We start from the raw sequence: 20,417 nt of genomic DNA on the forward strand, positions 1-20,417 counted from the left end.
ATTAACGTCCATATGTAATTGTTTATCTTTTTAAAACGGTTTATAATACAAAATTAATTACTTTACATTGAATGTTGTCGCGACACTCATGTGAAAACCCAACGCCATTGGTTCCCAATTTTTTAATACATTTCCTATTTTGTGACTCTACATTCTCCTTCATTGTGTACAAACACTCGTTCATCTTTGTTGTTGGATCAATATTTGATCATTAGCTGGCTATATGCGGAATATCCCAATGGTCCAGTATATAAAGAAAAAAAACGAATTTTCCACAACATCATAAAAAAATACTAATAACAATTTAAAAACGATTCACAGGTCTAGTCCGTGGTCCAACAACACTCATGTTGGGCCTTCCTGTACGTTAATAAATATGAAAAACAACGATGTCTGATATTCAAAAACTTTCTATCATAGTCGAATCATGTTTGTCTAAACAAGTATGACTTTGTTCAGAAGAAACCTCATAAAAATATATTTGTGCTAAAAACATTAAACTTGAATACGGATTCACCAGAGCAAAAGCATAGAAGAAGGGTAAAAAGTTGATCTTTTAGAAACCCAATTAATAAAATATTTAAATTGAATGTTTTGGTTTCTATTTTTGCTTTAAATTACAAAGCACTTACGTCACTATATTGCCATCAAAATATGACGTCATGAGTAATTTTGGAAGCGACTCGTGGTAACCACACTAATGCGATGGATTTCAGCTTATAAAAACAATAAAATAAAAACTAAACATTCAAATCAATTTGAATGCTTTTCATAGATGATCGCTCCAAAAAAATATTCATACATAAATCTAAAGTACACTGTCATACAGTAAATTACAATTTATTGCCAAATCAACTTATTCTGACAAATTAAATACTAAATATGATCATAGAATTTCGTAAGAGAATATCGCAGCTGCACTTCAAAAAACAGCCTGCGGCTAATACCGCATTACTATCTCAAATATATTAAAGTTGATATCAAAGATGCTTGTGGTGTAGAGTTAAGTAATACTTAAATTTCCAGAGCTATGGGCAATATAAAGTCATTATTGGATAAAGGCACTCGAAAGTATTTAAAAACGTCGTTTAAGAATGAAATGGAAAGAAGGAAGAAATGTAAATTGAGCTGTAAGAAAAATGATAGGGTTTTGATGGGTAAATAATAGTCAGTCAGTCAGTAGTTTATTTTATCACATGCCGAATGTACACAATGGACAAACAGAATTAAAAAAGATGAAAAAAAAAATAAGTTTCAGTGTGAAGGGAGACGCGATAATCCAGGGTTATCAAGCAGAGTCACCCATAATACACTATAAGTTGATGTCGTTTTATATAAGGCATTGCCAACCAAGGGAAAGGGATTACGATAAGGGCATTTGCGTTAGTGCTGTCCCTTAGAGCAGGACTACTCAACTGGCGGACCGCGGTCCAAAAACGGACCTTTCGGCCATTCAATTTGGACCGCAGCATAAGCATCGTTTTATAGTTTCTGTTGATGATTTTGATACTATTCACATACACGGCTATACAGTTTGCCGTACTGGTACCGATGTGCGACATTTGTGTCCATATTTGTGAACCATTCATTGCTCTTGTATTTAATCCAATAATGCATTTGTTTATTTAAGGAAATAAATTTTCTAAAATGTCCGGACGCGAGTAATTTTGAAGTTTTGTAAACGGACTTTTGGTGAAAATAGTTGAGTAGCCCTGCCTTAGAGGTTTAAAATCTCCGATTTAGAAGTAAAAAGGGGTTGAGATTTCAGGCAAGTGAAATTGACTGCCTAGTTTACAAATAACTATTACCTGCTGCCATTGTCAACTTAATGTCAATTCACATGTACATACCATCGACGCAACACGACTTTATTATGGCAAAAGCACGCGGGCGATTTTACGCAATTTGACTAAACAACGTCTGTTAAGCTTTTCTCATCAATCAGTAAAGTCAATTTTAAAATTTTTAGCTGACTTAGCTGTGTTGGCCAGATTAAAATCTCGAATTTATTCCCATGCCACCACCTAAATCAGGGTGTAATAAATTGAGTAGGCAAAGCCGAATCGGAAAGCATACCGTCAGATATCAGTGGACGGGCTCTGCAGCAAAATGCGTGTGGACGAGTGTATAAGTGTACCATACTCTAATAATTAGCCTTTACACACATAGTCATCCAATAACAGTGAATTTGGGGGGAGCTGACTTGGATGACCGTATGGTCGTATCGCTCTCTCCAGTCTTTACCAGAAACAGTGTCTATTCATTTGTATGAATACCTTCATATTGATATTTGTTTTGGTTGACAAATCAATAAATCTCTCCTTCTCTCTATATATATAAAAAAGGAAAAAAACTGTTCAACTATGTGAAATAATAATACATACAAAATAAATTTGAAGACTTTTTTTCTCGTAAAGGGAATTTTGATTTAACAGCTTATTAATTCATGTTTACATTCAGTACCGACTCCTTATTCCTCATGGCTGAAGACGTGATGACATTTGAATAATTACCGAAATTGGTAATTGGGAGTCAAGTTTAAGGAGACGTTAATGCAAATAGGACCAATACAATAACGAGAATATCAGTCGGAGACCGAAGACTTATCGATCAAAAGTTGGGAGATCCCCAAAACAGAAAATGCGGTTTCGATTCATCCGCTCTTACTCCATAGCGACAACCGTTTGTCCTATCACTAATTAATTAATAACTCGCTAATTATACGACATAATTCATCCAAAATAGGCTTCTGGTCCGAGATATGATGAATGCGCATGCAAAATTTGGAGCAGACTCAACCTCGCTTTCGTGAGATATCGCGTGTATCTAACAGACAGGAAGACAGACAGACAAATACCTATCAACATACTTATCGAGATCGATAAGTAACAACCATATTCAGTTCGAGGCCCTCTGGAAGTGTGTGTACTAATATGGATGTAACTGATTTTGTTTGCCTACTTCACATCAAGTTGTGTGAAGTGACTGAAGCCTATGGGCAGGGGTTATGTTCACTTGGCTAACACAGACAGTCCTCGAACTCGCAATAGAACTAAAATGAGGAAATCGGAATAAAATTATGGTCTAGCACCAATCTGGTTCACACACTACGGGAGTACCCATTTCGAATTAAATAGTAAATTATTCAAATCCTTCCAGATTAATTTTCGAATCGTCTCCATCTCTTTTTTTCTTAATTTTGTGCTGACAGCGTTATTCGATTCGATGTGAAATAACAATAAACACTATATAAATCTGAAAACCTTTTTTTCTCGTAAAAGGGGACTTTGATTTAACATCTTATTAACCCATGTTTACAATTTAGTAGCAACTCCTAATCCCCAATGGCTAAATACGTGATGGCATTCGAATAATTACCGAAAATTGTTAATCCGGAATCGGGCTTTACGGATACGCAAAATGCAAATAGACCAATGCAATAGCAACCATATTCATTTCAAATCGTATATTATTTATTCCAATCGTTTCAGATAAAAATTTCGAATCATCTCCATCTTGTTTTTTTTTATTGTCCACTGAAGACCTAGATGAATCCCTAAATTTTTATAAGAAACCAACCCCCATCGCTGCGATTCGATCGCTGTTAAAAAAAAACTGTTAAACTGTGCAAAATAATAATACTTAGAAACGTTAATTTAAAGAGCTTTTTCTTGTAGAAGGGGATTTTTATTTAACAGCTTATAAACCCATGTTTACAATTCAGTAACGACTCCTAATCCCCGATGGCTAAAAACGTGAGGCATGTGAATAATTACCGAGGATTTTTTAGCGGGAATTTGAATTCATTAATTAGGTCTTTAAGGCAGTTTTAATTCAACGACAATTATATTCAGAAAAAAATCGAGCTGATAATAAATAAAATAAAGAAGTAAGTGTTGAAGAGGTATTTAAATCTAAGAAAAGGATTAGAATTTGTGATAAAATTCAGTTATATGAGCTGAAATTGTTTGTCTACATCCTCGATCTATAAAAGACATTGTCAACCAGTGGAAAGGATTTTTCTTATATGTGGCAGGGTTAGAATGGTCAATATTTCAGAACTGTATGTAACAATAAGTCATTGTTACGATAAGGGCATTTGAGTTAGTACTTTACCTTAGCTTATAAAGAGGTTTGAAAACTATGATATAAGAAAGTGGTCGAGGTACAATAGCGTTACAAAATTTACTGTCAAGTTTGTCTATAATTGTTACTTGCTTACAATGTCAACTAAATGTCAACAGAGTATATGCAAGGATTAGAATTTGTGATAAAAGGTTTTAGTTGAGCTTGCAATACTGAGATGTTAAACGATTTTCACCATCGCTATATAGAAGACATTTTCCCGAGTTGGTAACTCTATCTAGAGATCTCATGTAAAGTCAGACAGTTGATCCCCTTACAAAGTATTTACTAAGCTATATTTGAATGTAAAATTTTTTTTTTAGAATTAGCAACTTCTCTGTTTGCATGTCTAAGGTTTTCTCTCATGACGTAGTAGGAATCGTATCATAAAAATATATGGTGTTCATAATGTCTAAAAAAAATTCAAAATTGCAAAGGAAATTTATCGATAACATATATTGTTTTAGCTCTCACAGATGTTTTACCACAGAAGTCAAAATACTTAAACAATTACTGATTTATTGCGCGCGCATTTATACCATTTTAAATTCCATTTCGGCAACAGTACAAAAAACATTTCAGTATTGTTTTAATTTGTTCAATTTATTTTAGAATTGAATATTAATTTCTATTAATTATTTCAAAATTTAATTTGAATTTTAGAAGTATTAACTCATCGGTCGCACAATTAATTTATTTTCTATTTCACCAACAACTTAGTAAATTAGAAAGTTTCAGTAATGTTTTAGTGTATTCTAATAATTATAAAGTCAAATATGAATTATTTTTATTTTTGTAGACTTTAAACATTACTCGTAAATATTTAAAATTCAATTTATAAAAATGAATATATTTTCTGCTGTAATTATATTTTCGACACTTAACATAGGTAAGTTGATTTGTTTTGTATTTTGGTTAATGCCAACATTGCAAAACGGGCAATGTAAAATTGCCAATTTTCTTATTATACCGAAGTGAAAATGTAACGCGACACGACTTTAAATTAATAATGTATTATACTAATACTGTAATAGTTATTTGGCAGCCAATTATAACTTAGTCAAATAGCAGGAATTTAAGTGTTGTTACTTGAGGATTAGCGAGAAAAAAATTACACAAACCAAAATAGAAGGCTTTGATGCTCAGTCAGTCGATTGATGCATCGTGAAAAGATTTAGGAACACTCTCGCCATTGCACTGATAATAGCGCTCCAGAAATGTGTGTACCAATTTGGAGGTAACTAATTTTGGTCGCCTACTTAATATCAAGTTGTGTAAAGGGACTGAAACTTATGGACAGATGGTATATCCACTCGGCTGACACAGACAGTCCTCGAACTCCTAATAGAACTAAGATGAGTAAAATCGGCATAAAATTATGGCCTAACCCTAACTTGGTACACACACTACGGGAGTACATTAATAATAGCATTCGTGGCTATACGCACCCTTTCAAAATTGATAGTTGCAGTCGCAGTGTGTTTCATAGAACCACTGGTCGGTTTGAATGGCTGTGTAACAAAATAACTATGCATCTATAATGATGGACTATCTGATTATACTTAAATCCGATCCGATCCGAGTCTCGAGAGATTGTTGCCCGTCCATTATTAAGCCGCCTTTTATTCTTTCGTCGGATCTCGTTTAGTTTGGTACCTGGAATAGTGGGCGTAGCATACCGTTTTTTGTACATGTCAATCCTAATTCCCACTTGATCACGCTAACCAAAAATTACGTCACTTCGACGTCACAATCACGTCATAGAGCTTGCCAAATTATACCTACGATCGCCCGAAATAGCATCTGCGCCGACGATAAAATACTCGTTGACGTCAGCGATCTCTCTCATATCGTTGCGACGAGAAAACGAGAGAAATAGCTTGCTCGATTTCGGGTGATTGTCTGTGCGTCTTGGATGACAGTTTAAGTACATGAGGTACGAAACTACACCCTTTCTTTTCTCTCAAAATATTTTAAAGAGACTTTTCTTAAATTCTAAATTGATATGTATCGTTTGATTTTGTTTATCTTAAGCAGAATTGCCATAAGATTGGTTTTGATATTGAACCATCACCCTTTTTTGTTTATCTTAAATAAAAGTCGAGGAACAGCGTAACTCAACCTGATATGGTGTTAGGGCAATATCAGGAATAATAACGAAATGTCTTTATTTTCCTCGGCCTGTAACCCAATGTTCAAACAGATCGACAGGAAGCCAAAACGTAACGCAAATTTCACGACTAACGTGAACGTAACTACCCCAAGATACGCATTTTTATGACGTCATCCCACATCAAGAACGAATCCCATAAAGCACATTAATATTTTGAAATCAATAAAAGTAATAGTTTTTAAGCAAACAATACAATCTTTTACCACTGAAAATTCTAAAGCAATTGGTCCAGTAATAAAAGAGAAAATCGATTTTTTTTATAACAAGACAAAGAAAAAGTATACTAACAATAAGATCAACAACAACAACATAATAACAACATGAACCATAAATACATTTAATCCCCAATAAGTTGGTCACACGCCTGGCATCAATGATTGGATGATGAGTAGAACGAATGAAGGTTGGTATTTTTCTTTTGTTGTTATGTAAAGGCCGCTTTTCTCATTCACTGAAGAACCAATTGCTCCAAAATTTTTATTAGTTAAGTTTGTATTTTTCGCTTGAAGTCTATTATTTTTGGTCATTTCAGAATTTTTTATGAACTTATGAGATCTGATGTTTTCATTCAAAATTTCGTTATATTTTTATTTTTCACGGAAACCCGATATTTATCCGCCAAGCGTAACGGCTGTTTCCGATGAGACGCGACGCTACGCTAAACTCGGAAATTAATTGCTACCGGTGGTCTACGGCGCGATAAGTACTTTGTTTTGGACTCCGTGTCTATATATTTGAGCATCGCTCTCTTAATGGACACGTTAGTGGACATAACAATCGTATTAATATTATGTTGTTGTTTATGATATTTTTCTTCATGATAAAATCGTCATTTTCTCTTCGAATACTGCAGCAATAGCTTTAAAAATTTACAGTGTTTAAAGATTGATTTTTTTTGCCAGAAAGCTATTACTTTTATACCGGTGAGCTGCATTAGATTCGTTTTTTTGTGGGCTATGATGTCATCCGAATTTGCCACAATGTGGCGGTACGTGTTCCTATATTTGAGCATAGCTCTCTTGGTTTTGATCAGAGGAGGTTCCTTTACTTTCGATTGAATATACATAACCTTGCTATCTTTCCCATATTCCAGGTGAACCGCTTCTTTGTTTAAATTGCACATTTGATCCTGAGCTTCCCAATAAAGGTTGTGGTGGAAACGACATTACTGATGGCCACTACATAATAGATTGCATCCCTCCTTTCAATAGTTGTTATGCCGCTGTTCACACGCTAATGCGAATACCAGATGATGATGTAAATGTTGGTAAGTTATTAAAAATATAGAAATGCATTTAGTCATATTTCTTTTTTTTTCATGCAGTTAAATAGCCAACTAAATTATACCCCTATCCCTGAGGAGAGGACAGCCGCTAAGACGGCTTAATCATATGGCGAACCAAGGCCTCTCGTCCTGTTTTCAGTCCATGTTGGGTAAGAGATTAGTTAGCCAGGTATTTGTTCTAGATGCATGGACTTGATCGTGGAGAAAGCCGTAACGGACCAACGGTTACGTGAAGCACCCTACGGCGACGAGAAATCCAGCCGCACATGATTATCTTCCAAGAAATTCTAACCTGCGAACCACGCGTGGTAATCAGAGGTGCAGTGGTGAGCGTATTCCTAACGCTTAGTACGATGAGCCACACTGCCTGCCGCGCGAAGCGCAGTTCTTACCACTTCATGGCAGCTCCTGCCACGAACGAACCGCGGCAGCTCTTGCCATGGTTTTATAGCGCTATTCTGTATTCAGTAATCAGTATTAACGGTATATTCACAAACTAATGTACCAAATTCTAATTGATCATGCGGAATTATATCTACTTAAACCCTAACCCTAACCCCAAATCCATCAAGACTGTATTCATAAGAAAAAATGTTCCATCCTACCCAATATTTGTCACCATAAGGGACAGCCCTGTACTTACGGCCCACCTGCCGCGGTTACGGCAGCAAAATTTTACCTGCCATGGGTTTTCAATTTGCTGCCGCGATAACGGCAGCTCGACATTGGTTTGTGGCAGCTAAAAAGTCAGTCGCCATAGGTTTGGCCGTAGCGGCCATGGTATGGAAATACCGCCATGGTTTTGCGGCAGCTGCAGACGCCATAGAATACTTAAAACTGCACTTGGCGCCACACTCTTATCTACCTTAACCGTTGAGCCCGAAATTCAACACACATTCTTACTAGGGAAAGAAGCCGCAGAGAACCAAAACTGGTTATCGAGCAACACCATCTAAGTTTCAATATCATAATTAAATTAGAAGGTTAAGGATTAATTTTTCAAAACAGTGGTATCATTGATGAATAGGGCTTTGATAGGTGATCTACCAACACCATCCACTAGAAATTATATGAGACAGAGAATCTTTCGAAGACTGTGAATTAAGATCATATGATTTCAAGGCTTTTGTATCTTTGAAATTTTAATATTTACATCGGTGTGCGACTTTATGGTCACCCTGTATATAGATATAGAGAGCCCATTTCCTAAAGCATTTCAACGACCTCTGTACTAAATCCATTCTTATCAATTGCTTTAATATTAATTCCTTTTTTCAGTGGCTGTTGCTTATCTCAAGTATGAGAGAGGGTGTCGGATTGGGAAGAAAAGTGGATGCGAGAAAAATGAAACCACTCGGACATCATATTGCGTCGAAAGCTGTGATATAGGTTTGCTGGAACAGTGACTTATCTAGGGCAGCGGTTCCTAAAAATTTTCTCATGCGGCCCATTTCAAAAAAAAAAATGCAAAATCTCGCGACCCAAGGATATGATCAAATACTAAAGAACATGTAGTACGTTTATGGCTACTCTCGAAGTAAGTAAACCAAGATGGCGGACACCGGAACGTAGTATGTGTACCAGGTTAGGGTTAGGCCATACTTTCAGATACAAATACTACAGGAGTCACATGACTAGCCCCCGAACTCGTAATAGAAATAAAATAAAGGGAATTGGAATAAAATTATGGCCTAACCATAACCTGGTACACACACTACATTCCGGTGTCTGCCATCTTGGTTCACATACTCCGGGAAGATCTATTTATGACCGATAAATTGAATGACTAATATAAACGATCATTTTTATATACTATTTATTTCCGGAAATAATTACTTTGAAGTAAGAAAACTGCGCATGTTTGCCATCATCAAGTTTTGTTCAATCTTGGCGTAACTTGACTTAAGCAAAATAGATGATGCAAAGTCTTTCGCAGTGATACTTCCTACATATACAAATCCTACTGAGCAACACTTCAATACCAAACATGAAATAAACAATGAAATTTACTAGGAAATAGAATCAGTAACTTATGGGTTTTTGTGGAAAGAATGAACGACCCAAGAAAATTTTTAGGCGGCTCAGTTTTGGGTCGCGACCAATAGGTTGGGATTCACTGATCTAGGATTTTCAAACTTTTGGTGTTATGGAGCCCGTGAAGAGGTTGACTATTATTTACGAAACCCTCGCAATAAATTTATGAAAAAAATTAAATTCTTTTGAAACTGGATAATGTCATATTTGAATTACCGCCTTGCTGCCACATTCCGCCATTACCGTTGTCAATTTCATTAATGCCGTTATTGCTTCTTTGGACAGTTACAGAATTAGCCAGATCAATATTTTAATAAGTAAACAAACAACTCGCGGAGCCCCTATGTTTCTCTCAGAAACTTTCCCAGCTCTGGCACTTTGAGTGTGGCAGCCATGGTCCGTGCCATGGGCACTACTTGGAGAGGGGCGCAAAAAGAGCGAAAAGGCGTATATAGTTACCGCCATACATAACTTTTGCACTCAATAGGAAGTCTGACCTTGGTTAGACGAAACGTTACAGAAATAGATTTGTATTGGTGCGCAGCAAGAATCAATTGGAATATCTATTTTTATTTTCAGTATATTAACATAAGCATTTAAATTCAGAGTAATACTTTAAGTAGTCTTAGGCGTATATAATTACCGCCATACGTATTTAATTATTGTACTATATTGATATATATTTGTGTTAGTGTGCAGCAAGACTCTTAAATCACTTGGAATACCCATTTTTATTTCAATATTTAAATAAGTACTACGCAAATCCTGGTGCACACTAACACAAATGTGTTTCTGTAACGTTTCGTCTGAGCAAAATCATACTTCCTCAGTCAAGCAGTTTACAACAAACGCATTGAGGAAAGATTGAAGAAGTCTCGCGTAATCTCTACTGAAAGTTTTAAACATATTCCTTTATATTTCAGATATTTGCAATGATCCTCATTCTCTGCCTATGGGATACAGTTATACAACGCCTGTCAACCAACTCAAAGAGACGACGACACCTAGCGGCGCCCATACGCTAAAATTTCACCTGTTTAATTTTGTTATAATTTCATTATTTTTGAGTCAACATTTCTTAAATTGTAATATTTAATCAAATGCAACAAAAAGTATTGTTTAAATATATATTCACAAAAGTCAAATGACTAATATGACATCTAAAATCAGCGACTCTTTGTTCGAACCATGACAGACTTTCAACTTTCAGCTAATTAACGAATTTGTCTCACAAGCAGAGCCGGACCATGCCTTTAAGAGGCCTTGGGCACTTACTATTTTAACATCCTATGTATAAAAATAGGTCGCTTCAGAAGTACGTGTATGTGTATCAATATGGAGGTAACTAATTTTGTTCGCCCAATTTACATTGTGTTGTGTAAAGGGACTGATTACTATGGGCAGGGGGGATATTCACTTGGCTAACACGGACAGTCCCCGAACTCATTATAGAACTAAAATAAGAATAAATTATGGCCTTACCCTAACCTGGTACACACACTACGGAAGTACCAAAAATAATATTAATGAAACCGGTGTTGTATTTTATCTGAAATTAAATAGGTAAGTTGCTACTTGAGGGCGAAGTTACGATTAATTTGCAAGTTTTTTTGGAAACAGAACTTATACCTACAAACATTGATAGAGAGGTGTAAGATGATGCTTGAGAACTTTATTTCAACCGAGTCAATATTGAGGTCTGTGTCAACTGATCACTCGGATTGTTCAATTAAACACTGTGGCGCCGTTGATAAATCGGCGCTGGTATTGGCATTTTGATTTAAATCAATCATTAAAGATCGATCCGACTCTTTTCATATCGTTGCAGACCTCCTGTGGGATCATCACAGAACCCCAGAGGTTTGCGGACCCCCGTTTGAGAAACCTTGATTAAGGTACTTGAGTAAAAGACTTTTTTTTTAACAACACGAAAAACTTTTCGAGCTTAATAAATCAAAATTGATCAAATTCAACTCTTGTTCGCCATCACTGTACGCTAACGGCATAGATTGGTATTCATAAATCTTTTAAACGTGAATGATGAAATAAAATTGACAAGATCTGCTGGAGATGAAATTTGCATAGTCTGCGCCGGAAAGAGTGGAGTACAACTAAATATAGTCAACATGCAACTTCTTGGCCAAAATATAGCGGATGTGCTCGTTGAATGATGAATATTTTTCGTGACACTCTGGTTCAATTCTTCAATGGTAGAAAATGACACATTTTTGACAGAAACTGGAATACAATTAGTTGTCTTTTAATAGTTGGCTGGAAATATAGCGGATTTGTGTGAAAAATGATTGAAGGATTATTTCAATAACAGCATCTAGGCAAGGCATGAAAATCACTTTGTCTAGCTCAGGGTGGTCCAAACCCGTGCCCGCGGGCCACATGTGGCCCGCCGCTTTATTACCTGCGGCCCGCGTCACATTCGGAGAGTAATCAAAAAATCGCATTTCGTGTTGTTTCGTAATAAAATTAATCAGAAAAATATTTTGACATATTCTTACATCAATAATGTCACTGAATTGACTAGTGTTATGGCTGACTGAGGCAACTAGCGAAGTTGAATGATGTGCTTGGCAGTCTAAATTATTATCTGGCTTTCTATCTTTTTGATCGGAAAAATAGGCTAACAATAGAAAACTAAAAATCGAATGCGGATTCTATTAATGTGTTTGCACATTAAAACTGTTTGTTTTTTTATTGCACTGTATACCTATTCTTGGCATTTTTGTGGCCCGCGAACAAAGCAAAAATAATTTTGAGGCCCGCGAAGCCGACAACCTTGGACCACCCTGGTCCAGTTAGAAATTGAAATGGATTATTTGTACAAAGCCCCCGCCACTAATGCAAAAAATGTGAAATTTGAAAATATAGAAGATTTATTTAAAAAATTTGTATTTTAGCAATTGCCACAAGCCATTGTCACACTCAAAGATGACCATGACGTCATATTTTGTGGCGTCTTAATGATGCAAGGATTTGGTAATCTGTTTCTTCCACGGAGCGTTTCATAGAAACTACTCCTACCAGCCTGTCAAATAACGTGATAGCAGCTAAAAACCAACGGAGTTATGTGAAATATGGCAGAAGAGTTTCCGTATTAATATCGTTCATTTTTGTAATGCTGAAAATTTACATTGTTCCGATCGAAATTTAAATAACTTTGGCTTTCTGTAGTTGACTAGCCATAAGGCGTAATTGATTTTTATCATAAGAGAATTTGCGAGCTATTTTAGTTCAATTTGCAATGCTTAAAGATTGGCATTGTTTTTCCTAGAATTTTGAATTAAATTTAAAAGAGAACTAAACAGCATTAACACCCTATGCCAGTGGTTCCCAACCTTTTTTTTTCAAATACCTACCCCAGTTTGTAAACGTGGCCCCCAGGCAGGAATCATTTCAAAATAATATTTAATCGCTATTCTCATATATCAAAACGGCAAGTATACGTTTGATAGATAGTTTTACTGCGGGTCAGGTCCGACCGACAGCTATTTCAATCAATCAATTCAATTCTCACATTATGAAGTCACAGATATATACCGGAAGTTTAGCACTCAAGCCAATAGGTCAAAATACCGGAAGATAAAAAGGTGTAGACTTTATAAATACATTTGCGCTTTAAATAATTCCAATACATCAACTCTGTTACATATCTAAATAAGTCTTGAAATTATTTAAATGTAGCATTTCTGCGTATTTATTTATGCGTATATTGTTGTCTTTATTTTGGGTTATAACCTTTGAAAAAAAAACAAAATTCTATTTGTAAAGAACTTCGCTCTTGACCTCGAGGTCTATATTTTTAGTCGATATCTGCCCCCGATGTGTTCAATTAATATAGAACCCTAATTTGGGCTTGTTAGCTATAAGCAGGGATTCCATCGATCTGGAACCCGAAATAAGGACAACTGGAAAAATTTCTGCATTGTGAGCAGAAATAGCTGACTTCCCTATGGGCTCCAGCCTCAAGGTTAATGTCACAATTACAGACGTCACAGTGTGCGAAGCACTCACTCTTCAAGCTTCGTTTAACTTTGATATCTTTCCCGTACTCACGAAAAACGTTCTGTCTGATACTGTCGCTCACTAACTTTTTCATGCGAGGGGAAAACTTCAAGAAAAAACATTTGTTTCTGCGAAAATAGACATTTTCAATTCAATAATAATTAGGTGAAAATTACCACTCTGTAACAAAAAACTGCATCATTCATTGCTACTACCATCGAACTTAACTAACTTTATCAACAACTCTAGAGCAATATTTATTAGGTCCGTGGCTCACTTGAGAATGTTCCGGTGACCCAGCAGTGGGTCATAGCCCACTGGTTGAAAACCAGTGAGCTAGTGGGTCTGAACCTCCCTCATCCTGACCATGCCCATGAGGCCATGTTAAATAAAAAGCGTTATCATTTATAGGAGAAGATGTGTAGCAGAGGAATAACGCTTGGAGGTTAGAATATTACCATCATGGTTTTGAAAACAAAAAAGGTAAACACCAGTTAGAATTCTGATACAACATATCACAATTGGGTTAGTTAGAAGCAGTAGTGGGATTCAGTCGGTTCGCACCGGTTTATAGAACCGTCTCACGGAATTTTATGAGATCAGCGAACCAGTTGGCATTACTAATAAAAAGACGTAACAGAACCGGCCGAAAAATATGACTTTTGTGATGGAACCGACTGACAAAAAATTTGAACCTCACCCCTGGTTAGAAGAGGTTATCGGAAATTAAAGAAATTGGTCTAATGTGTGCTGGTTGCTAGATTAGGTGGGGGCTACTCACTTTTCGAAAGAGAAAGAAATTGAGGTACAGGATGGTCGCTAGAAAAACGAACATTTTATCTAACAGCTAATTATTTTTACAAAAAATAACTTTTACTTTTTTTAAAGGCATATGGTATATAGAAATATAACATATATAGAAATCAAATAGAATCTGAAAATATATTAACCTAAAACAACCTAACACCTAAGAGAAACAAAAACATATAAAAAGAAATGAATAAGCACGCATTTTATTCGTTATCTCATTTGACCTTCAAATTTCCTGCTTTTCTAGCGACCTCCTGCATTACCTCAATCGAAAAAAAATTTTTAGTCGCTAATGTTCATGCAATGATGTGATCTTTTCTTCATTCTTCAATAACCTTGAATCATGTAAAGGTAGACAGACATTGACCCGTACTAAATTTACATATCCCAGACGAATGCAATAAATCAATTAAGCTGATACTTGTGGCAAGATGTCAAATTGCAATTATCACTGTAGATTAATTAACATTCGATAAAATATGTACGGACGCCATATACCGAAGCGCCTATGTAATCTATCGTGTTTGAGTGCGTGAATGATGGCGTTCGCTTGCAAATGCAAATTTACGTATCAATAACTGACAACGATTATTATGATAAATCGTTTAGTATACTGAATTAATTTGACACACTAATATGAATTCAATTTTAGTTAGATCCCATTTTGATTTCAACTTATTGACGACGGTATAGCTTGTGCACTGTGTTTTGGTTAGCGCTGCCAGTAGTATGCTCTGAGAACCCCTGCACAAAGTGCTTATTCTTCTTATAATCTTCCCAAAAATCGCTCTAAATTTAACCCGAACGAAAGATATATTAACAATTGTAATTCATGTGTTTCTAAGAAATTTTCTTTTTTATATTTCTGTTTATGGGGGCAATTGGGCTCAAGTCTAACTCTAGTATTTCAATTTTCCATATTTTAGTTCTATTACGAGTTCGGAGACTAGCCAAGTGACTCCCGTGACATTTAAAAACATAGCAAGCATGTTGCGGGACTTTTAAAATTCATAAGGCTGAAGTTTGATCAGTTCTGCGCAAACTCGTTTTTCATATATTATTTCAGTCGTATATCAGTGTCGCCCTGAAGATCTTTAGGTACTCCCGCAGTGTGTGTACCAGGTTAGGGTTATGCCATATTTTATCCCGATTTTTCTTATAAGTTCTATTACGAGTTCGGGGACTGTCTGTGATAGCCAAGTGAATATACCACTGACCATAGGTTTCAGTCTCTTTACACAACTTGATGTAAAATAGGCGAACAAAATGAGTTACCTCCATATTGGTATATACACTTCTGGAGCGCCATTTATTGTATTGATAAATCGATCATCAATTGAAAAGCATTGCTTATATCCGACGGTTTGTTCTATTTAATGAGAATGAATTTTAAGTGGTTGACCGGTTACCCGATTTTTTTAAAAATTATCGGTTGACCGAGGTATGGTATTACATCATCTCGTTATTATTTCTGTCGTATATCAGTGTCGCTCTGAAGATCTTCATATATTTAGGACGCTTTCCCACTTCTTTTACTCCGAACAATGCCTTGTGTAGACGGCCACTGATATGTACGAAGCTATTAAATATTTGTAAAATTACTCAAAATTTATTCAATGATAAATGAACCTAAAAGGTTGTCAATCATTACGAACTTTTCACCTATCACGAATTAGTCACGTGATCTGATTTTAAAAATAGCATGGACACGATTTGACCCGAAAACCTTCAAGAAATCAGTAAGTACAGATCAATCATATTTACAATTTTGCAATTATTCCCAGAGCATTGCGGACTTTATGTAGTCAAAACTTCCCTGGTCCCATTTCAATTTTTGTTTCGAATGTTCGTTTAACATTTTTTTCGTATACGAAGATTATTCCCCCCTTTCGCCTGCTGTACAAGCAAAAGCTGAAATCTGGGCGCTCCAGAAGTGCTAGTACCAATATGGAGGTAACTAATTTTGTTCGCCTACTTTAAGTCAAGTTGTGTAAAGGGAGTGAACCTATGTAAGGGGGGTATATTCACTTGGCTAACACAGGCAGTCCCCGAACTCGTAAAAAACTAAAATAAGGAAAAACGGAATATAAAGGATGGCCTAACCCTAACCTGGTACACATACTACGGAAGTACCGACCATCGCACTACCTACATCTCTATTGTTTGCAATGACGTTCAACCAAATGCAGGTTAACCGAAAAATTTTAACTATTCAATGATTATATTATTACTTCATGAATTGTTTTCAAATCTCTACTCTAAGCAAAGTTCTTGACTAAGAATCACTAATATATGAATATGACTAGATTTCTGCAAAGGTGTGGTCAATAGAAGGATTGATCAAGCAAAAGTTTTATAAAGTACCAATTAGAAACTCTGGCACATTATTGTGCTTGACACGAGCCACTGTTGATCAGAATCCGATATCCTTCAGAAAATATTGTAAAAAACAACATTAATTGAACAACTATAATATTTCAATTCATTATTACTGAGAAATTTTTGCGAACGGCGTTAATAATAGATCGATAAAGTAATTATTTTTTCGAATAAATAATTTAAATTTTCAAATTTAACTTCCATTTGAATTTTTTGAATCAAAATTATCATATTAGTGTGATTGCCACAAGCCATTGTCACGCCCAATGTTGATCATGACGTCATATTTGTATGACGTCATCGCGGGGTCAGTTCTCCGGTATTTATTTCCTCTGGAAGCTTTTCATAAATATCCTAAGATATTCATTTGATAACAACCTCTCACATAACGTGATAGCAGAAATCAAAATAACATGCTATGTTGCATAAACTCACGACAAATTGCAATTTTTTTAACAGTGATATCTTTAGATTTCATAAAACATGAGCTATCGATCTTTCTAAATATGGCGTGATACTTCAGCGTTTGCGAACTATAAATGTTCACTAAGAAAAAGTTTTGCTAGTAGATAGACGAGGAAAAATTGAATGGAGAAAAATTAAAAACAGTTTGAAAGTTGAAAACATAGAGAGAAAGAAGTACAGCGGCATTATCTAGAACTTCTACTAGTTTATTAATAATTTAACAGTTTTTTTTTTATTGTATTTGAAATCGGAAATTTTTGAACAATATCAAATATAATTATTAAATATATAATTAATAATCGCCAAAAGCTTGAGAATAGAACAAAATTGGGCGCCCAAGAAATGTATGTATCAATATAGAGGTAACTAATTTGTTCGTCTACTTTACATCAATCAAGTTGTGCATAGGGACGGAAGCCTGTGGGCAAAGGGTGTATTCACTTGGCTAAGACAGACAGTCCCCCGAACTCGTAATAGAACTAAAATAAGAAAAATCGGAATAAAATTATGACCTAACCCTAACCTGGTACATACACCACGGGAGTACCCAGAATTGTTTATCCCTGAAAGAGTAAGAGCTTTGAAAATATAGTAGAAATATTTAATCGGCAAACAACATACTCGTATGTTCAACATTCATATTGCAACCATCATTTGAATCAAAATGTCAACTGATCCGATTGATTAGTTCAGCATTGACGAGAGGGAGTTGGTCACCCAATAATAGGAGGTGCAGCAGAGACGTATATGTACAATATTCAATTCAAAGTCATTTATTAATTCCACGTTCTGCGTAGTTTTGTGCGCGTGTAAAAAAGATTATGTCACCCAATCGATCAGAAAGACTATCAGAAACATATTAATTTGATTTATGTTTAATTTATAATGAGAGTGTATATTTAGATGTGGTTCCACACGCTCAATAACTAAAGTCCATATACTAGAACATAAATTCGTGCACGATGCAAAAATGAAATAAAATTACTTGCATTAATCGACTATTTAGAATATTTTACGTAAACCATAGCCATGTCAAAATATTATTTCGTAACATTGAGCAAGCTTTTTGGACCAGAGGCCTTAATCTTTGGCCACATACACTGACGGGTAATGTAAGTGTGACGTAAATAGTTACCTTCTATGAACAGTATTTACAGTGCTACAAAAGTGAAATTGGAAAACAACAAATCTCGTGCCAAAACTAAATTTAATCGCGATCTCAACAAATTTTTGAGCTATTTTAGCTAAAACATCAATATTTGGTTTTAGTTTGGTTGTGGCGGCATCAGGCGGATCAGATTGAATTACCCAACGGGCCGGATTTAGACCGCGGGCCGTAGTGTGCTCATGCAAGGCACAGAAGAACGGGAATTAGTCTAGCGTAGCCCCACCTGATGTTTACACTTATCTTAATTATTTTACCATATTCGTACAATGCATAAAAGCATATTCATAATATTTTTCATCAAGAAAAAAGAAATAGCAAAACAACAACTTCAAATTTTAATATGAAAATTGAACTTCGTACATAGCTTTAGTGTTTAAGATATTTGCGGTTAAGCTACTTAACTATACGTATGTTTATATTTATTCGGCCTATCTAGCCTTACGGGCACGAGATTAGTCGGACGATTGTTTTAAAATATGTGACCAATTCTTATGCGGTAGATTGTAATCCTTTTGAGGTTAGGCGGTGTCACAATACGGTGTTCGATTTGTAAAAACACAGATAGGTCAGAAAGAAGAATGTGTGGAAAAAGGCTGGAAACGTTGAGTGTGGGGGTCAATTCAATTCTTTATTTAGGCTGAAATCATATATATATTTATTGTATAATAACGTGTTTTCCCCATTGCGTGGGGAAGGCCAGGTTTACTGGAAAATGTATCATCATTTATTTTCTAATAAAAGTACATGAAAATAAAACAAATCTATGGCCGTAATCAATTTTTACTGAATTTACTCAAGATTCACGATATCAAGGATTATCCTTACATCAATTATTTTTTTTGTACCAGTTTTTCTGCATAAACTAAATGCAGTTATTAGGCGAGGGGAATAAATACATATCGAATTCTTTATTTTTTTAAATGCACTATCAATTATTAGTTATGCCATGTAAAGTAATTTCTAATGATTCTATCTATTCGGATGTGACCTAATATAGTAAAAGTTATTCCGTTTATTGGTACACTAGCCAAGCACAAAGTTTGAAACTATATTTCTCTTTTGCTTAGTGAGATTTTGGGAATTTTTTCTACTTTACTGAGCGCTTTATATAAAGGCGAACCGACGATTTTGAAATTTCAACTGCATACCAAGATTTTCGTACGCCAGTCTCGACTCTTGACCTATATCGAATATGTTCGGATTCGGGTAGCGCCATCTCACTCGATCGCGAGCCTCCATCGGCTCGGGTGTTCGACATCCGAATTTTGAATTGCAGATTCCTTGACTCGAAATTTTTGGTCGACTACCGGGGTATCACTGTACAATGAATTTTCATTGTAATAAAATGTTGTTGCTATTCTATCGCAGGTATAGGATTTTTTTAACGTTAATATCTTGAAAATAATCTTGAGTGGTAGCATTGTGATGGAGCGGAGTCAGTGTTGCAACAACAGATCAAATTTGTATAATTCGTAAGATCGCAAAAATACGAATCAAAACTAGATATAATCGGGCTGTTTAAAAAAGTTTTGGGGCATGGATTACCGTGATATTTCATAGTAATGTTCTTATGTTGTCGACGCAACCGCAGATCACATTAAACACAATTTAACCCGAGGGGTCCGACCATTACCCAACCTCACTAGCTCACTATTTCAATCAATCAATCAAACTAAATTTTGCCTTTTTTATTTAGTCCATGGGAACACTATTTTGACGTTTGACCTGTCCATATATTTGAGAATTGCTTTCATGTTTTCTAAAATTGACGCATTCGTCACTCACCTATCTTGGAACTAAATCTAAATTGCCGTTTAAAATTAGCAAAATTGTAGCAATCACAATAGACGCTGTGAAATTTTCGGACGATCGGACGATCTCACGAGAGAAACTGTCGGTTCGCGCGAAAATGTTTTGGACAGTAAAGGAATTTAAAACATTCTTTGAGTGTGTATGGAAAT

General features: G+C 35.5%; 1 protein-coding gene across 1 annotated transcript; it reads left to right on the forward strand.

Annotated features, from left to right (window-relative positions):
* The first annotated feature begins 4,922 nt into the window (after nt 1–4,922).
* LOC120348460 (uncharacterized) lies at nt 4,923–11,066 on the forward strand. The gene is made up of 4 exons (XM_039418582.2): nt 4,923–5,014; nt 7,392–7,565; nt 8,862–8,972; nt 10,541–11,066. The coding sequence occupies exons 1-4, from the start codon at nt 4,969–4,971 to the stop codon at nt 10,711–10,713; spliced, it is 504 nt and encodes a 167-aa protein (XP_039274516.2). The 5' UTR covers nt 4,923–4,968; the 3' UTR covers nt 10,714–11,066.
* Nucleotides 11,067–20,417: the final 9,351 nt, after the last annotated feature.

Source organism: Styela clava, chromosome 1 (genome assembly GCF_964204865.1).
Source record: "Styela clava chromosome 1, kaStyClav1.hap1.2, whole genome shotgun sequence".
In the NCBI taxonomy this organism is placed as follows: domain Eukaryota; kingdom Metazoa; phylum Chordata; class Ascidiacea; order Stolidobranchia; family Styelidae; genus Styela; species Styela clava.